General features: G+C 37.8%; 1 protein-coding gene and 1 long non-coding RNA gene across 2 annotated transcripts in view; one reads left to right on the top strand and one right to left on the bottom strand.

Annotated features, from left to right (window-relative positions):
* Positions 1 to 19235, top strand: part of LOC137166260 (uncharacterized) — a 201586-nt gene that overhangs the window by 96390 nt on the left and 85961 nt on the right. The window lies entirely within an intron of this gene.
* CDH9 (cadherin 9) overlaps positions 1 to 19235 on the bottom strand; it is a 103238-nt gene that overhangs the window by 6243 nt on the left and 77760 nt on the right. The window contains exons 6-9 of the mRNA XM_067567911.1: positions 18470 to 18657; positions 16039 to 16292; positions 14380 to 14516; positions 12903 to 13024 (exon numbers count right to left, since the gene is read on the bottom strand). Of these exons, the coding sequence (XP_067424012.1) occupies positions 12903 to 13024; positions 14380 to 14516; positions 16039 to 16292; positions 18470 to 18657 (701 nt within the window). The remainder of the gene's footprint in view (positions 1 to 12902; positions 13025 to 14379; positions 14517 to 16038; positions 16293 to 18469; positions 18658 to 19235) is intronic.

Here is a 19235-nt window from a genome sequence, read left to right as displayed (position 1 = left end):
AAAATAAGACTCCTCCTAGAACTCTCCTTACAGCTTCTTATAGGGCAGAGAGAACCTATTCCACCTGCTGTGAAGATGGACCTGCTTTTTATAATATTGTGGTGTGCTGAGTGCCTGATTTGAGTTGCTAAGTATCTCCAAGGTGCTGAGTATGCTCAGCTTCCACTGACTTCAAAGGGATTTGCTATCAAAAGGTTTATGCATACAGCTTGTTTCACTGACATTTCTAGAGTACATACATAGCATTAATTGTCTAAGCAGTAACTGCCAAATTAACAACAAAATCTTAAGCTTTTGTAGCAATTAAATTAAGGACAGTTGTCTTACAGCAATTTTCTGAATATTAATTTCAATGGGATTTGAGGGCCTCATTCAATTTTCTACAGTTATTCTGCACCTTTCTTGTTTGGGCCCTATATTAGACTCTCATGACTGTATAGCAATAAAATGTAGTAAAACACTAGATGAATAGTTGGCTCTGGAGTAATTTAAGCATAGCTAGTAGGGTTACGTTGTTGAAAATCAGGCATAAATTAGAATTTGACTCATCAACTTCCTTGGCATTATTCCTAGTTTACACCAGTTTTGGGGAGATCAAAATCAGGTGTTTATGGTTTTCTGCCATCAGAAAATAACCTGTGAGGGAATTCATTAATGTCATCCTCCAACATGATGAACAGAATATAGTTAAGGCAGGAATATGTAGTATTTCTTAAAATTAATGAGGATTTCAAGTACACATTAAGAGCTCTACATTTTGAAAGCAATTATGATCCTGACACCTGGGGAACCTTTTAAATACATTTGTCCAAGTTCACATTCGTTGGAAAGCAGCTCTGTTGGCATGTCACTAAACCTTTTAATTCCACTAGCACTTTTCTCTCTAAATATTCCCAATGTTGCTACCACTGGCTCAATTCCACTTGTGGTAGCAATGGTGGATGTGATAGTGTAGGCATGTGGTTAGGTAGCTGCAACGTTTTAAGCCTAACCCTACAGCTCCAATGTCATTATAGCAGAAATTCCAAATGACGAAAGTCTAGTAGAGTATCAAATTGACTGGAGAAAATTTTCCTCCTGAAAAATTATTCTTAGAGGTCTGCAAAGACAATGTGAGAGGAAAAACATCATGTAGAAGAGAGATAATTGGAATATGTGCTGATATTTGTCCAATTATTGCTCAGAAACATACAGGGAGAAAATATCCAGCTACAATAGCTACCAGAACATTGTAGCTGAGTATCCTGTGGCTTTTCAAGATGTAATCAGTGAGACATTTGTAAGATCCACATATGATTCCCTCATGTGCAAATAATATGAAGAGTAGACAATGGTGGCAGAAATAGAGGAACCTAATTACACTGAAAACTTATTGTTGAGGATAAGGCTGAAGAAATGGGGGGGGGGGGGGGGAAACCCTTATTACCTGTTAAAGGTATTAGCTGTCTAAACTGACAACCACTTTACCACCTGAAAAGGTGGAAGAATAAAAGAACAGGAGGGGAAAAAAGATTGCACGCAAATTTTTCAAATGGATGAATAGACAAAAATAAATAAAATAGAAACATTATGAGATTAGCATTTGTAGCTCTAAAAAAAATCATGAATAAAACAGACTGAAGACAAGCCCAGATGCAGAAATTAGAGAGAGTTAGCCATTCTTATTTTTGGTACGTTAGCAATATTGTAAAAAGTAGGATACGGTGTTTTGTGTACATTTTGCTATTTAAAGTTTATGATGTCAGATGAAATACATGCTTTTCCATTTTGAAACAGTTCTGGATTTTGAATTGTACTCACAATTCACAGAGACTTCAGAGAGATGCCTGACATTATAAGATTTGAGGGATTTTTTTTTTTTTCAAGAAAGTGACTTTTACTCAAACCAAATATGATTTCAAGCAGATCAGACCTAATGAAAAAAATACACTTTTCATTTAGCTGTCCATGCGAGTGAACTCAGATTGAAAAATTCAGCATTACTGTCAGTATTTCTACCTTTATTAGGAGAATCAGTGTGAGACAGCTCGTTGGGATTTATTGGTAAATTCCCATTCGGGAGGGTGGGGGAAGGTCACTCAGTTTTTCAAGTGCTGATAATGTAAACCAGGAGTGTCCATACAAAAAATTCACTTTTATATCTAGTACAGAGTAGTTTTATAGCTGTTTAAATAATGCAGGCCCAGTAGTACAACCTTTATTCATGCCGGTGAGCACTTAGGCTCAGATCCTTGAAGATATTTAGATGCCTAAGTGATTTCATACCTTTGAGGATCTGGGTCTTACTATCACTGAAGTCAGAGGGACTCCTCACGATTGAGTGCTCACAGACATGAGGTAGGGTTCCACAGTTGGTCCCTGTTTATGTATCTTTCACAGGGTGCCATCTCTTTTTCAGATGCTGCAGATGATTTGGATGTTTTCTCCTTGTTGCATCAAACTGCTGTTTTTGTAAGTCAGTCAGTATGCTTTAGAAGACTCTCTTAAAGGTGGAAGTGTAAGTTTGTTTATAAAATTCTGAATAAGTCTTTTGTATGAATCTGCATGAATGGGAGAGATTTGGAAGGGAAGAGATAGTAAAATGTTTGGGGAAAATATATTTACTATGGTATTTTAACAAAAACTTGAGACAACCAAATGTCCATGAGATGCTTAGCAGTTGGCCACACTGTCCTTTTCAATATGTCACTGCAAGTACTGAATGGACTTTGTTTACACCTACCCTCCCCATTATTGTTTCTTACCCTTGGATGAATATATATATACCTCCTATCTGATTTCCATTTCATGCACCTGACGAAGTGGGTTGCAGCCCAGAAATTTGTTAGTCTTTAAAGTGCTACAGGACTCTCGTTGTCTTTGCATAAGGTCGCTGTGATGTCACTCACTGTGAATCAGGAAGCTTCCTGGGGAGTTCAGGGAGGCTAATTTGTTTAAACAGTCCCTTCTTTGGAGTTTTCAAACAACACAATTAACTTGCAGCAAAAGTTTTTTACTTTGCAATAATGATGATGTATTGTTAAATTAGGGATGCTTAACTGTCATGGCTACAGAATTTTGCTCTCGTTCTGCTGTAGATTATAGACCTGATTGAAGTATAGCCTTGAATTCACTTGAATGATTTGAGCTTTAAGTTCTGATATTTTGTGACTTGCCTGAATTAAAAATAGATATTACATTACAGTTGATGGCTTTTCAAAATGTCTACACTATTTGTGCCTCTCATTGACTGTGTGTGAGATATCAAACATCAGAAATGTTACTAGTCCCCTGGTTGATCAATTTTATTTTACTTTTTATTTCAGTCTACACTGGTGGTGATATGTAAAGTACATGCACTGCATGTCCTCCTAGCACAGATATAAATAGCAGCGTAGATGTGAGGCATTGCTTAGATGAGTAGAGTCATGCCAGAACTTTAGGACATATACCCTACAAGTCTGTCTATATGCCAAAGCAGTACTTTGCACATCTACACTGTTGTTTTTAGCAATGTAGACTCCTACTACTTCCTTGCTGCCAATGACTTTCCCTGCTGTCTCCCCTGCACAGAAAAGTATTTCACTGGCACATGTAACACTGATTGCAGGATGCACACAGTGCATCCTGCAGTGTACCTTACATTTTGCACCAGTGTAGGCAAGGCCTAGTGATATAACAAATCCCAGAACTTCCATCACTATATTGTCATTTCCTGAAACCTATTAAGCTAGTTATGTGCTGCACATATTTTGTCAAAGGGCTTCCACAAATATTTCCCCCCTTAATCCATGATAAACTGTGGAAACATATACTGAGGGAGAGATTGTAATTAGACCTTGCCTGAATGCATATGAGGGAGGGCACAAAGCGACTATCCTTCCATGCTCCCCTTGGGATGATGTGATTCCATACCATCCCCTACAATGGGCTAACTGTTAAAGGAACCATATACTCCTGAGTATATTAATGATCAAGCACAGTAGTAGGTGGATGGGGTGAAGACCTTGTAGAAGAATCTGGGAGGGACTGTCCTTCCTAGGAAGTCTTTCTAAAATATCTATCCTTTGATGAAGTCTGATGCATTCTGAAGGCAAATAATTTACTCATCAGAAGTTGGTTCTTACCCCAGAGATAATTATCAGCGTCCAAAAAGGGGTAAACTCCATCAAAGGTTGGAAAATCTTTTCCCTTCCTCCTCCCTTATAATTCTCACTTGAATGGATTGCAGAGTTTATACCATATCATTATACTAAGCAAATGGATGCCTACCCATAAGTCAGCTGCTGCTCTGTATAACAGTCCATGATCAATATTTATCAGTGGTGTCATGACAATTATGCCTTTCCCTGCCCCTTTCCAGTCAGTGGAGAAAATACCGACTAATGAAAGGAAAAAATGTCATCTTCCCAAACAATGAGATGAGCTTTATCCATTCTGTGATGTTTGGGAACCTATGAATGGCTAAAGAGAATATAGCAACAATGAGCGAAGCAGTCCCTGCTTTTGATCATTATTGTTAATGTGAGCTCAACATATACCCCTCCGGTATTTATTAATGAGAGGATCATGCGGCTGGATGTGAATATGAACTCCGGGACCCTGACTTTTCTGTCCATCTACAGACCAACACTTGACTACTCTAAACAGCAAAAAGATGAGTTCTCTTCTCACCTGGAACATATTATCAAGAACATTCCCATGAGGAACAGATTTGTTCTCAGTGATTTCAATTCCCATGTGGGTAAGGACTGGGAGCACTGGAGACACATCATTGGCCAACATGGCACAGGAAAACTTAATGAAAATGGCCAGCATGTCCTTGAACTTTGTGCCTCTTGTGAGATGATAGTCTTGAACACCTATTTTACTAGCAACAGCAGCAGCAAGGTCACATGGAGGTACCCTGACTTTGGATACTGGCATCAGCTTGACCTCATCCTGATATGTCGCAGAAATATTTACATGCTCGATCAATGCATAGCACTGATTGCCACACTGACCCTTCCCTTGTCAGGGCCAAATTCCAATTACATCTTTAAAAGATCCATTATGCAAAGCTAAAAGGCAAACTTCACATCAATATTACTAATATGAAGAACTCTGACACTTGTGCAAATTTCTACACGTGCTTGAGTGTGTTTCTGAAAATGATCAACTTGATTCTCCTGATTCTGACACCTTGTGGGATGTTAAGAATAAGACACTGGCTTCTACCCAGGATGTCTTTGGAACAAGAAAGAGAAACCAAACTGACTGGTTCTCAGCATCTGAACATCTGCTGCCGATAGAAAAGAAAAAGCAAGCTCACCTAACTTCAATAACCAACTAAGTCCAGAACTCTTAAGTTCAAAGAGGCTAAGGCTGTGGTCCAGAAAGCCACTAGAAAATGTGCCCAGAAGTACTGACAAAGACCTGTGCAAGAAGATTCAGACCTGCTTTGTAAGAGGGGACCTTTGTGGTACCTCTGATGGAATCAAAGAGGCACTTGCTCCAATTTGTAAAATGACTGCAAACCTAAAAACAAAAGATTGTACCATCCTGACTGACAGGCAATAACAACTTAACCAATGGACTGAGCATTACAAAGAACTGTACTCCGAGGATACTGTTATCTGTGATAATGCATTAGCTGCCATTCCTCAGCTTCCAATGATGCAGGAACTGGACCAAATACCAACTCCCGAAGATGTAGAGAAAGTTATCAAAGAGATTGTGCCTGGGGAAACAGCAGGTGATGATCAGATATCTTCGGAGCTCCAAAAGGCAGAAGGGAGAAAGCTTGTAAGTGACATCTACACACTTCTCTGTGCCTGCTGGGAAGAAAGCCACATATCTCAGGATCTGAAAGATGCAAACATAATTACTTTATACAAAAATAAAAGAGACAGAGCAGACTGCAACAACTACTAAGGGATATCTCTGCTCAATATTATTGGCAAGATGCTTGCAAGGGTCCTGCTGAAATGACTCCAAGTCCTTGTTTGGAGTTTATCCTGAGAGCCAGTGTGGGTTCAGAGCTGGACACTCCATGACTGACATGTCCTTCACAAAGCACTTGTTGCAAGAAAAAAACTGAAAAACAGGTACTTATTTATGTACCATTCGTTGACCTACAAAAGGTCTTTGAAACACTTAGCAGGAATGGGTATATAAGATCCTGTTGAAAAGTGGCTGTCCACAAAAAAGTGCTCTCTCTATTTAAGGAGTTCCAATATGGAATGAAGGCAACTGTCCAGTATGAAAATGAAACGTTGTCTGAGTTTAGCATTGATACTGGCATGAAGCAAGGCAATGCCATAATGCCCACCAGCTTTGGAATCTTCTTCTCTGTTCTTACATACACTTTTGGAAATGCTCAATCTGGCATACTAAATTGAACCAAGGATGCATGGCAGCTTTTTTAACATCAGGCAATTTCAGAGCAAAAGGCATGTCACCCAGCTCACTATTCAGGATCTGGTCTTCGCAGATGATGCTGCATTTGTCTCTATTTCACCTGATGAACTGCAGATCATGATTAAGTTCTCTGATGTGTGTATCAAGTTTGGCATTGTAAACAGTATTAAGAAAACAGTTGCCATGTCACAGTGCACTAACATCCTGCCTAAAGTATACGTCAGTAATGAAGCTCTGAACAACATGGATCACTTCTGCTATCTTGGCTCAACTTTAACCAGCTCACTAAGCCTTGATACAGAACTTGATGTGAGAATTGGCAAAGTTTCTGTCATCTTTGGCAAACTTACCTAATGGTCTGGAACAACAAGCTGCTAACCCTGAATACAAAGGTGTCTTTTTTTATCAGGCTTGTGTCCTAGGTACCCTCCTTTACATCTGTGAAAGCTGGGTCACATACTTCAAGCAGGAGCAAAGATTGATTAGCTTCCACCTTTACTATCTCAGAAAAATCCTTGGAGTGACTTGGGACCAAGGGATCACAAAAACGAGATCCTTGAGAGAACCGGCCTACAGTCTATGCAGACTATGCTGGACACTCGCAGGCTTCACTGGCTGGGACATGTGGAGCACATGCCTCAAGATTGTCTGTCTGCCAAAGGTTGTACTTATGGCCAATTGAAGAACTACTCACGATGCAGAGGAAGGGCAAAGCTCCAATACAGCGATGAGGTCAAGTGGGGATCTCAAGAAATTCAGCATTCCCACTGACAACTGGGAGAGCCTGGCCTTCAACCGCTCAGGCTGGAGAAGTCGGGTCATGGCTGGTGTAGTCATAGAGAGTCATCAGAGAGCCCAAGATGAGTCCATAGGCAAGCTGGGAAGCAGAGTGCTCCAACCTCCATCTGGTGAGTGGATCTGCAGCCGCTGTGGGAAGGTCTGCTGCTCTTACATTGGGCTCTTCTCCCACACTATTGCCAAGCACCATTGATTGACTGACTTCATCATGTTTCCTTTCATCTGTCAAAAATGTTGAATGACCATATCCTTCTCCGCAAATACAGGGAAGGTAGGCAGGCCCTCCAACAAGAGGGACAAAGGGATCAATTGTCCAGGTGCCCAGCAATTTAAAAGGACCTGGGTGGATGGAAGGATAAATACCTCCACACCCACCCTTCCCCCGAGGCCCCTGCTGCTCACCCTGTCCGCCGCTCCCCTAAGCTGAGCTTATTTATTATGCACAATGCAGGTTCCTGGGTGGCCGAATAGGTGGTATCTGCTGCTCAGCTTCCTGGTTTTATCAGTAAACTCCCTGGGGAAATACCCAGGAATCTTCACGGCACATAGTTAATAAGTAAAAACTACCAGCAGAAGCCCATTCGAACCTCAGCCATCTGTTTCTAGGAGGGCCATTGACTGTTCTGCCCTGGGACCCGGAATTGCTGTTGGTGGGCCTGGAGGAAGATGAGCTGATATCCAAGAATTGACCTTTACAGTCATTGACTCATGCTCCTTTAAGGTAAAACTCCATAGTTTCCACGGAAAGAATTTCATGACTCTGCCCCTAGTTCAGATCAGGATCATGCACAGCTCTTAATTAACTCCTAGAACAAGGTTGTGAGAGACCCTTGTGCAAGAGCCTTCCACAATTGCAGTCCTTGTGCTTCTGGAGCTCCATCTCAGAGCAAGTGATGCTCAGTAGAGGACAAGGATGAGTTGGGGCCAGGACTCTGCAGTTCCCACCTTAGTCCACATACCAGCCTGTGAAACAGATGTGGAACACCGCAGGAAACAGTCAGTTCCATCCTAATGGATAAAGCAGAAGAGGTATCTCTATGTGAATAGAAACAAAGAGAGTCCTGTAGCACTTTAAAGACTAGGGCCTGATCTACATTGGTGGCTTAATTTGAATTAAAGTCCCTTAATTCGAATTAATTGCTCCCGTGTCTACACTTGCGCATTGTTAATTTGAATTAAGGAACCTTTAAAATCGAATTAATAAAACCACCTCTGCAAGTGGATTAGCGCCTGAAGTGCATCAGTTAATTCGCATTAGTGTGAGTGTGGACGCAATGGGACATAATTCAAATTAATTGGCCTCCAGACTGTATCCCATGATGCCCCATTTCAGTACCCTCCCCCAAAGCAGCCCTGGGAAGATTTAAATCTTCATTTCTTGCAGTGAATGGGTTTAAAATCCAAGTTGCGATCACTCCCCCCCACACACACATAACAAGCCCTTTGCAGTTTGTCTCCTTTAAGGGTTTGAAAGATTTCACCACCCACCGCCCTCCCCCGTGGTGAATGCGTTTTAAATGCGTTTAAATGCGTTTTAAATGAGAGGATAGCTTTAAATGAGAGGCTAGCTTCCCACATTGCACTGCTTTCTAATTTGAATTAAGGCTGGCCAGTGTTGACGCAAGAAACCAGCACAAACACTGTAGTGTGGGCAGTTTGCAGCGCTTTCTATAAATCGCTTTCTGTCATTCAAATTAAGCTAATTCGAATTAGTGCTGCAGTGTAGACATAGCCTAACAAATTTAATTTCAGCAGGTATAAGCTTTCGTAGACTGTAACCCACTTTGTCATATGTAAAGGATAGAAATCACAAAGGAGGTATATATGTACATATCCAAGAGTAAGTAACAACAATGGGGAAGGTAGATCAAAGCAAAGTCCATTTAGTTAGAGTAATTGAGGACTATTCACAACCATTGATTAGGAGGTGAGAATGTGTGAACAGTGACAATTACTTCTTGTAATGAGATAAACATTCCAAGTCCCAATTCAGACCCAGTTTGATTGTGTCAAGTTTGCAGATGAATGCATGTGAATAGACATTTCAAGGGATAATGCCCTTCCTTAAGGGACTGTCTCATTACTGCTGCCCCTGGGGTAGTGTAACTCTGTACTGCTCCCTCTACTATTCCCCCCTCCAACTCACACACACAGGGTTGCATCATAGATGCAACAATCTACCCTCTAATATTGGCTGACAATTATCACAGGTATTGTAAGCTGACAATGGAAAGGAATAATTGATATTTCTGGCTGCTTCCTTATGTGAATGAAATTTAGAAAGAGGTGTGATTAATAGCTAAGATCAATTAAAAAAAATCTCTTAAATGTATTTAGTTAATTTTATCTTTTCTGTCTAGCTCTCATGCTGTGAGCATCAGAGTTAAATGCATTAGTGTGACACATGAGGGAGCAATTATGATTCTAACAAGCTGGCAGCTTTAGGTGAGGTCTAAAATAAGGTGGAATAGTATGAAATGTACAATATATTATAATATACTATTCATTATGTGCTATCATACAATAATAGCACTATACAGTATATTACACATAGGCAATAAAGTGTGGAGAATATTTGGAATATAAATACTGTGGCCAAAATGTTCACATATGTGCATTTAAATCCATAATTATATTCATACGTCTAATTAAAAGTGGCTTGATTTTTAAAGTTGCTGAGCACTTGCAGCTCCCAATTAATCCAATTTTATATAAGTGCCTAAATATGAATTTGGGTGCCTAACTTTAAATATTCAGGATTGAAAATTTGACTTGAGTCTCCTACTCTCCTGCAGTCACAAAAAACTGCAAATATCACATCTCCTGCATCTGTAACGAGTATGAGGCAGGTCTTAGGGGAATCATATTTGATTCAGATAATGTTTGTAGCATTAGTACTGAATTTGCCATATGGGGAAAGTAATTTCTGGAACTGCATCATATAATTGCAGAGTTCATGCTATTTGTAAGGGGCATCTGAATAGCTAAATGCCAGACAAATAGGCCTCTGACAGCTACTTGTTTGGAAATGCACACGTTTTCTCTAAATCTGTTCTGCTCATTTATAGCAAAGCAAAATCTGGTGGGGATGTAATGGGAAGAATGTTGACTAACTATAAGCCACACAAATGTCACCCAAAGCCAAGTATAATCTTTGAGCACTTAATTATAAATAATCCAGTAAGATCTGAGGGCCAAAAATAAAATGGAAGAAACAATAAAGTTAATAAAACAAAAGTATAGACAAGGGATAAAATTATCTACATAGATACATCTTGGGTGACACTGCTTTAGTCCTTCATGCTCCTTGAGAATCACATTATCTCAGTATTTCTGACTGTTGTCAATCAGGTGATGCAAGGGCAGAGTTAAAGATTCTTTGAGTGATATTAAATGAGTTTACTTGTACTTTCTAATACACTGAATATATTATATTTTTAGGGAGTGTGAGGTAAGTGGAGACTCATATTAAAATATCTAGGTTTTCTAACACTAGACAAAGCTGCAATATTTTCTATCATAACTCACTTTTATATCAATTGTTGAACTGAGATTCTAAAAATTATTTGTCCACTGTCTCATACTATGAAAAAGGTTTTGCTGCACAAACAGAAATCTGGTCATATGAAAGCAATCCGGATTTGCTGGCCAGAATTATCTGAAAGTATTTCTGTTGAAAAGTAATTTGTAAATTCTAAAATAAAACTACTAGAGTACAATACAGAGTAATTTGGTGAAATGTCTAAATTCATTACACAGATCTCAAACCTTAGTCATACATGAACATTTATTTCACAGTGATGAAGATACTGTATCCTAATTATAAACACTATGTTATTTTGTGAAAAGGTGCATCATTAGGCTTAGAATCTTGTGTTTATTTCATTATTTTTTAAATTTAATTGAGCATTGCTATCACTGTATATATTTGACTGTATTATGTGCATCACAAGTATGAAAAGATGTGTATGAAAAATAAATGTATTGGTAGTGAAGGCCCTTTATACAAACCCAGGCAATTCCAGTCAAAGTATATTGTATTAGCCTTCCAACTCACAGACTTGCTCAGACAATTAGTTACATTGGGTGAATAAAATGAACAGGATTTGACTTAGTTGAGCTATTGGCTGCACATTCCCCACCCCCTTTTTTTTCCTTTCCATTTCCAAAATAGCATTCAGAGGTGCTTCATGTTTTAATTGCTACCTTCCATTGCACGTGTACTTCCTGGAGTTCCCTAGTTTATAAGGGGAAATTTACACATGCAGAGCTTCCCCAAGAAGGATCTACTTTTTATTCCATTGTGCACCTCTGCCTCTGGATACAATCTGGCCCTTAACTGTCAATTCCTTAGAAATCCATTCCATACTGAGATACTTTCAGTGCAACATTTTCACATAGAGGGAATGTTTATAGGAGAGACATAGCTCTGTGAACAAAGAAGTTAAAACTGAAATGCCAACTGACCCCTTGATAAATAGAGAGACAAGGTGGGTTTGGTAATATCTTTTATTGGACCAACTTCTATTTTGATAATTGTTTTGGATTTCTTGAATGATCACGAGGTATGTTTCCTGATTTTTTTTTTTTTTTTTTTTCCTTTTCTTTCCCGTATGTGGCAGTATGTGATGACATCGGTCCAATAAAAAAAATATTACCTTACTCACCTTGTCTCTCTAATATCTTGGGAGCAACACAACTGCAACAGCACTGGAAACAGCAGTGAATGATAATGAATTTTGCCATCTGAAACAGAAACTCCACAACATGAGGAAAAAAAGAAGCAATAATTAGCAGCGACCTCTACTTCCTGAGTAAATACAAGAAACAAATTATCATACCCAAAGGACTCACATCTCTAGCCCTCTAACCGTCTTACCACTACACACAACATAGAAGTTAATCTAATAAAAGATACCTCACCCACATTGTCTCTTTAATATCCTGGGACCAACATGGCTACAACACCACTGCAAACACCCATAAAAATAGAGGATTGTAATAGTAGAATATTTCAACATATCCATGATTTGTGTGTTTTGCTGCATGATCTTCCTGAAACTTTTCTCTAAGTAAGTTGTTTTTCTATAAATCTTTTATTAAAACCTGCATTTTAGTTGATCAGAAGGATGTGCTAATTGTTTGTATAAAGCAAAAGCCACCCTGCACCTTTGCACAAACTCAAATCAAATCCAAGCTGAATTTTAACCAAGGTCTGAAAAAGAAGACCTATAACCTATCTATTTTATCTTTATAATTATTGTTCCATATCTCAATTTCTTGATTCTGGCTAGGACCAGAAGCACATGAGGTTTCCAAAATTGTGTTTTTCATATTTCAAGTTATAAATACATCATACAATGCTTGAGTAAGCATCCAAACAAGTGGAATTATCTAAACATATGAAATATAAAAATATGAAATGTTAGTGTCTTATCTATGACTCCCTCTATAGAAGTTTTGGGATGCAGAATATCGAATCATTATTTAAAAATAAAAGATTTTGTATTTTTTATATTAAGGCCAAATCTTGCATTTCTTGTCCACCTGAAATGTCTGTTGAACTGAGTGGGAATTACAGTAGAAGGATTTATTATTTTTCATCCATGCAAATCAAGATTGTCATAGAGATGTTAGCCTACATTGTGAATAACTCTAAAAATGAACTAAAAACAACAGAAGAAGACAAGGCCATACATTTTCTAGTAGAGTAAATATCCATTTACCTGTCCTGCTTTTGCATTTTCACAAACAAAAGTTTCATAATATTTGGCAAATTCTGGTGCATGGTCATTTATGTCTAAAATCCTGATGAAGACAGGTATCTGGCTACTTTGCTTAGGATTATCTGGAACAAGAAAATAATTTACAATTTATCTAATGGTGATAAGGATTGTAAAGATTTACAGTTTATGTAAGAGAACTGAAATTATCAATCATGTATCATCTACTTTTTCCCCCTCATATCTCAGCTCATATCTTAAAAAATTATGTTCAATTTACTACTGCTATATAATTCAATATAGTTAAGAACCATATTTACATTTGAAACACAATACATTATTTTAAAAAGAAAAATGTTATAGTAAGGCAAAACAATCCTATTCTAAATTGATTTGCAGTTAAAAACAAGCTTTTAAATTATCCGAGGTGTCTGGTTTGTGAATATATCCCAATCAGCAGTGAATGTGTGCAGGATTATTTTCTGGGATCTGTGTCCTAAAATGAAGCTGCCCAGGGTAATGTTCAAGGTACTCCAGTGAGACAGATAAATATCCTGGGTCAGTTCAAAGCCCTTTCTAATTACAAAGTCAGGAAGAATGTATCTGATGCCTTTGTCATTAATGGGCCACTGCAAGTAACCTCCTAGGCCAAACTATAGCCAATGGGATGAATAATGTAAAGCAAATATAGACAGTTAGGCTAGTGTTTGGAGAAAATAGCTTGCTTAAAGGAAAAATGGTGTGAGTCCTTCTGAAAGATAGGCTGCGTACCTTATATCTCAGCATAGCCCATATAATGCCAATCTCACTGCTTCCCAAAGTGAAGGAGGAAGTTGTAAGGAGGAGAAAAGTAATGTTAAACAGCCCATCATTTAATCGACAGTGGTCTGCCCCTATAGAAGATACAGGGTCAGATTTTTTGTTCTCACTGGGGAGAAGGGTAATATGCTAAATTTACATGTCTCCAGTTGTGACTGGGGATTGGATTGATCCCTGGTGTGAGTTAGAACAGCCTAAAGGCCAATCTAACATCTGTCGATGGCCCCAAAGGACCATTCTGACAGTCCAGGATTCCTGAAATGCTCCAACTATGCTCTCATTTTCTTAGAAATTTCCCTCTCCTAGGGATTAAGGGAGCAATGTAGAATCACTGTGTTGGTTCTGTACCAATTTATGCAAGGGAAATCCTCAGGAAGCCAGTTATGTTGGCTTTATGGGTTCTCTGCTCTACTGAAGTGGCCCTGAGAACTTAATTCTTGTTTTTCTCCCATATGTGGAAAAAGTAAGTAAACCATGAAACAATAAGCTTTTTGTTAAAAGTTACCCAATTGAGTTTTCTGGCTTGCAGCTATCAAATGCTATGCTTGGTTGTAATTTTTAAAGACAGACAAGGGCGACTCTAGTAAAAACATTTAAAACAGAAATTTGTTATGGAATTTTTGTTATAACATTGTCTTCAGATAAGCAAACTCCAACTCACTGATTTCAGTTGCTATAACAGTGATGTTATGCCAGGGGGTTTCTTCCCGATCAAGTGGCTTTGAGATAAATACAGACCCATTTCCTGAGTGGATGTTGAATATTCTGTCAAGGTCAGTGTGTCGATCCACAGAATATCTGTCAAGACATAATACAATTGTGTATCACCCTCTTCTATTACAGTTTGCAGTTTTGCTTATGAACCACCATTAAATGCTTCCACTTTTACCTTAGGTAAGGCTACCTTAATATTTGCAGTGCTGTATTACCTAAGTTTCTCTCTATTTACTATAGGTGAATAACTCGTTCAGAGTACTGTAAATATTGTGATAAATTTTTTAAGACATTGGTCTTAAAAAGGACTGAAGGGTAACACACATGTATAGGCAGCTATTCAGTAGAAGTCATTTTAAAAAATACATTTTAGCCCAGAAATCTGACTAAGGCTAGACTGATAGCGAGTTAACTCAGACTGAGTTGTCTTTTCTAAGATTTTCACAAATGATTAGTGATTTTGGTTGCCTCAGTTTTTTGGGTGCTCAACCTCAGACACCATCACAGGGATGAATTTCAGTAACAGCTGAGCATCTACACTCTGAAGACCCAGGCATCTTTGATTTGTCTCAGGATGGCAGAAAAATCACTAGAAAATATTTTGAAGGTCTTGGCTTTTAGATTGGCTTTTAGGCCTGAAAATACAGCAAGACTATAACCCAGTATTGATAATGCATTGTATTTGGTTATTTCTCTTTTCTGAAGGAAAGTAACTTATATTTATAGGCATCTTCTGACCTAGTGACCATTAACCACAAACCAGTTGAATAGAGTGTATTTTTGCTTAACAAGATTATTTTCCTAAAAACGACACACTCTCCGAAAATAGGTCATTCAGAGTTACCTTACTTTCAATCACAAATGTAGCTGAAGCAGTTGGGTTTCACAATCACTTGCATGGGCTATGTGCTAATGTACAAATGTTCAGTGTCATGCATGTCAGTTTAGACAATAATAGCAGATGCGCTAAGAGTTATGGCAGTAGCACAGCACCAAATGTTTACCTCCTAACTGTTATGGCTTTCAGTAGTTTCTTATGTAATATGCTATACAAATGTTGATCATAAAATGTTTAAGCAGTAGAACATGGAAACTGTTAAGAGATTGTTTCATTCATTTGGCCTGTTGCAAGTTGTGATGCAGAATGCTGAGTGCCTTCAACCACAGGGATGTACATTCATCCAGTAGTCTTGAACATTATATATAAACTTGCCAATAGGGATAAATAAGGTATAATCCCATTGTCCTTCTAGTGATATGAGTGAAAGTACTGCAAACCGATGTGTGTTTGTTGTAAGCAGGCTTATATGTTTCCTTTTATCTGGCCCTCATATTATTCCATTTGGAAAGACACATTGTGATGTATTCGTTCTAGTTGTCGTCACCAGTTCTCCACCAATATTTGATTGTTTGATTATTTCCACTTGATCACTATAGGCTTGATTGTGCAATGTACTCAACTGCTACTCAGCTCACTTAAAATTAAAGCTGTTATTTAGTGCTCAGGATCAGACCACATGCCATTTTCTTTACTACCTTCTGAGAGAAAGAAGAAACGAGCATCTAGATCTAATGCATTTTACACCACACAGGGACTGATATTTACTTTATTGCATTCTTGGTGGCATCTGGATCTTGAGCTACCACCTGCCCGATGATAGTTCCCTCCTTGGCATCTTCATCTACTTCTATTAAATAAGAGCTTCTGCTGAACACGGGAGGCTCGTCTATGTCTTCCACAGAAACTTTGACTAGAGCTGTGTCCTTAAATGGCCCCAAATGGAAAAAACGTGGGTCAGGATGAGTGTTGGTTGCCTCCACTCTTAATGAGTACAGCATCTTGTTTTCAAAATCCAACTGCTAGGGAGCAAATAAAAAAAAAGTGGGGTCAGTTTACAAGAAATGTTAACAAATTTAGAACACTAAAATAATAGGGGCAGGTGTTATCAGAGACCAGCATTTATAGCCTTAATCCTATCTGAGAGACCATGCAGGGTTTCTACATGCACATACACAAGTCATCAGTCACAGTAGTATAGCACCAATTATAGATGACTAGGGTATGGGACGGAGGACCCTTCATCTTACTGTGCATATGATCCTGCAAAATCTAGCTTGGTAACAGTGATTAGGTAGTTGATAAAATCACTTTCTCCCTTCCATCATCTTTAGAGCAATTAAAATCTGCTATACTCTGCACAGAAAATAATGAACATATTCCATATTGAAATTTTGTAAAAGTGATTAATATTTGTGATGGGCAAATCTCAAAAGTATCATCATTTGGGATAAGCTTCCAAAGACTTAGATGTTCAGCCTAAATTTACATATTACATATTAGAATTCTTTTTTTTTTGGAACAATTGATCTCGAATATTAGAGCTAGAGCTTTCTCGTGAGTTTACTTTTGAATTTGCTTGTTTTGGCCAGTGTTAGGAATACAACGGGAAAACCTTTTTTAATGGTATTCTAGTATATTAAATGCCAGATGAAACTTGAAAGAAGAAAAAGTTTTAGTGTAAGTGTTGTGGGTTTTCTTAAAAGGTTTTGTTTGCCAAACATTAGATTGGTTTAGCTATGAGAATAACTAATGTGCCATCAATATTTGCATAAATATCACAGTGGTTAGCATTTATATTTTACACTGTATTTAATCTCTTACAAAGATGTATATAATGTTATACATTTTGTATGCAAATATCCACCATAAATATGATTTATAAAACTGTATTTATATCTTTATATATATTTATAATCTAGTGCTTGGTAAATCAAAAGTGGAATAAAATGAACTCTGTGGGTCTGAGTTTTTTGTAGATCTTGACCATGGTATTGGGCATATTATTGCAGCAAAGTAAAATGAGAATGTGTTGCTTTAACTCCAGTTTTAACTTTGAATCACATATTTATGTTGTATACCAAAAAAAAAAAAAAAAAATTAGAATAAATTAAGATTGCAAAATCAAGCACTCAAAAATTAGAAAGTGCTACAATTAAGATAGCCCATGCAACATTCATAAAGCCCTATTTTGCATTTGTATAAATAAAAGAAAAAAAATTATTTTCCCCCTTTTTTCAACTGATTTTATTTTCAAAATGAGATTGCCAATTTTTTTAAATCAGAACCAGTTTGTGTAGGTTCTCAGCCCGTGAACCTCAAATGGCTTTTGATTTATGTTCATATCTAATTATGTACCTACATGCAGGGTTTGAGTTTAACACTTCTATTCATATTTGTAGGGTTCACATGTTCAGGAGAAAAGGAATAGAGGCTAATGGCTGTAATGGAAACTATCAGGAGCTGTCCCATATGATCTGTCTCAACTGCACAAGGACAAACTCAAAACAGTGTAACAATAGCCTAAAATGGGTATTCAGATAATATCAAAATATATTTCAATAAGCTTAGCTGGCCAATTCAAGTTACTAAAGAACCACAGATCATCTATGAATTCAAATTCTGTATATTCCTTTTATCCAAGGGCACCTATTGATATGTCATGTAACAGTCAAGGTAGGATTGAAAACAGGGCATATTTTAAATAGGTTGGAGGTGTGAGTTGAACCCTTCTTGCAGCTCTAGATAAGATACTCCCTAGTGAAGGGACATGAAGGCTGCAGAAGGATAGGCTATCTATTGGGGGTTAGTTCTCTTTATAGGTGTGAGTTCATCAAACTCAGACCTCGAGGCAAACCTACATTTTGTTCACCTCAAATCCTTGTGAGCCATCCTGCAGAGTTCAGATGATCAACACCTACAGGTTTTCATGGCTCTACTTCAAAACTATTATTTGTGAGAATGTGTTTTTGATAGCAGTCATTGAGAATATTGCTTTATGTGAAGTGACATGCCAAGAAAATTCCCCCAAGCCTTGGGAATAACAATACCTAATGAAGAAAGAGGACAACAAAACTAATACAGTAGCTTCTCGGCAGGTGACCCCCATGTGAGACTTTCCTTTGCCCTCCCCCTGGGGGGGAAGATAAAACCCACCTGGAGTGCTAAGTGTAATAAAAGAGAGGGAGAAAAAATAAACCTTTTTGATGGTTACAATCCCTTCCTGTGTGTTCTTGTCAGTGATGATATCAAACATATCTGATCCATCCCCGTTGGAGATGCTATACTCAATCTCAGCATTTTCACCCACATCGAGGTCATTGGCTTTTATTCTGCCGAGAGGAGTCCCAAGTGGTGCGGACTCAGGAGAGCTGAATTGGTAAGTACCTGGAAAAGTTAAATCAAACTTTTTTTTTGGTCTTCCATCTCTCTAAATAATAATATGCCTTTTGTTTTCCCTGGATTTTTTTAAAGTTGCCTTGAAAGTTGAAACATTTTATGAAAAGTGTTGTTAGTCATCAGGAGTAAACTTTAAAAAAAGACTTGACTGTCAATGAAAAGGTTATTTTTTAATGAAATTGTAACACTTCAAAGGCATTTAGTACTGTATTCTTTATATGCTTTTTCTTTTGTAGTTCAGATGAAAGGAACATAGATAGAAGCACAATAATACAGCAGTGATTATGACCCTGAGTAGTTAATGGCTTTATTTATTTTGTCTATCTTCTACAGATGTTTTCAATAATATCTACAATTATTTTTTCTCTATGCTCCACAGTTTTTGAAAAATAATGGATCTTGGGAAGACACTAAAATACAATAGACAAGATTTTGTATTTTGAAATTCCTTGAACAATTTTAAGTGTGTTTTATGTGAGATATATTACTAAGTTTTTCATGGTAACACAGATATATTGAAAAAAACACTTGAGATGTGTAATATGTAATATTCCTGCTAACTGCTT

This window comes from Emydura macquarii, unplaced genomic scaffold (assembly GCF_026122565.2).
Source record: "Emydura macquarii macquarii isolate MOO-44397 ecotype Brisbane River unplaced genomic scaffold, CSIRO-AGI_Emac_v2 contig_2825, whole genome shotgun sequence".
Classification (NCBI taxonomy): domain Eukaryota; kingdom Metazoa; phylum Chordata; order Testudines; family Chelidae; genus Emydura; species Emydura macquarii.
This window is presented reverse-complemented; position numbering and strand designations above follow the sequence as displayed.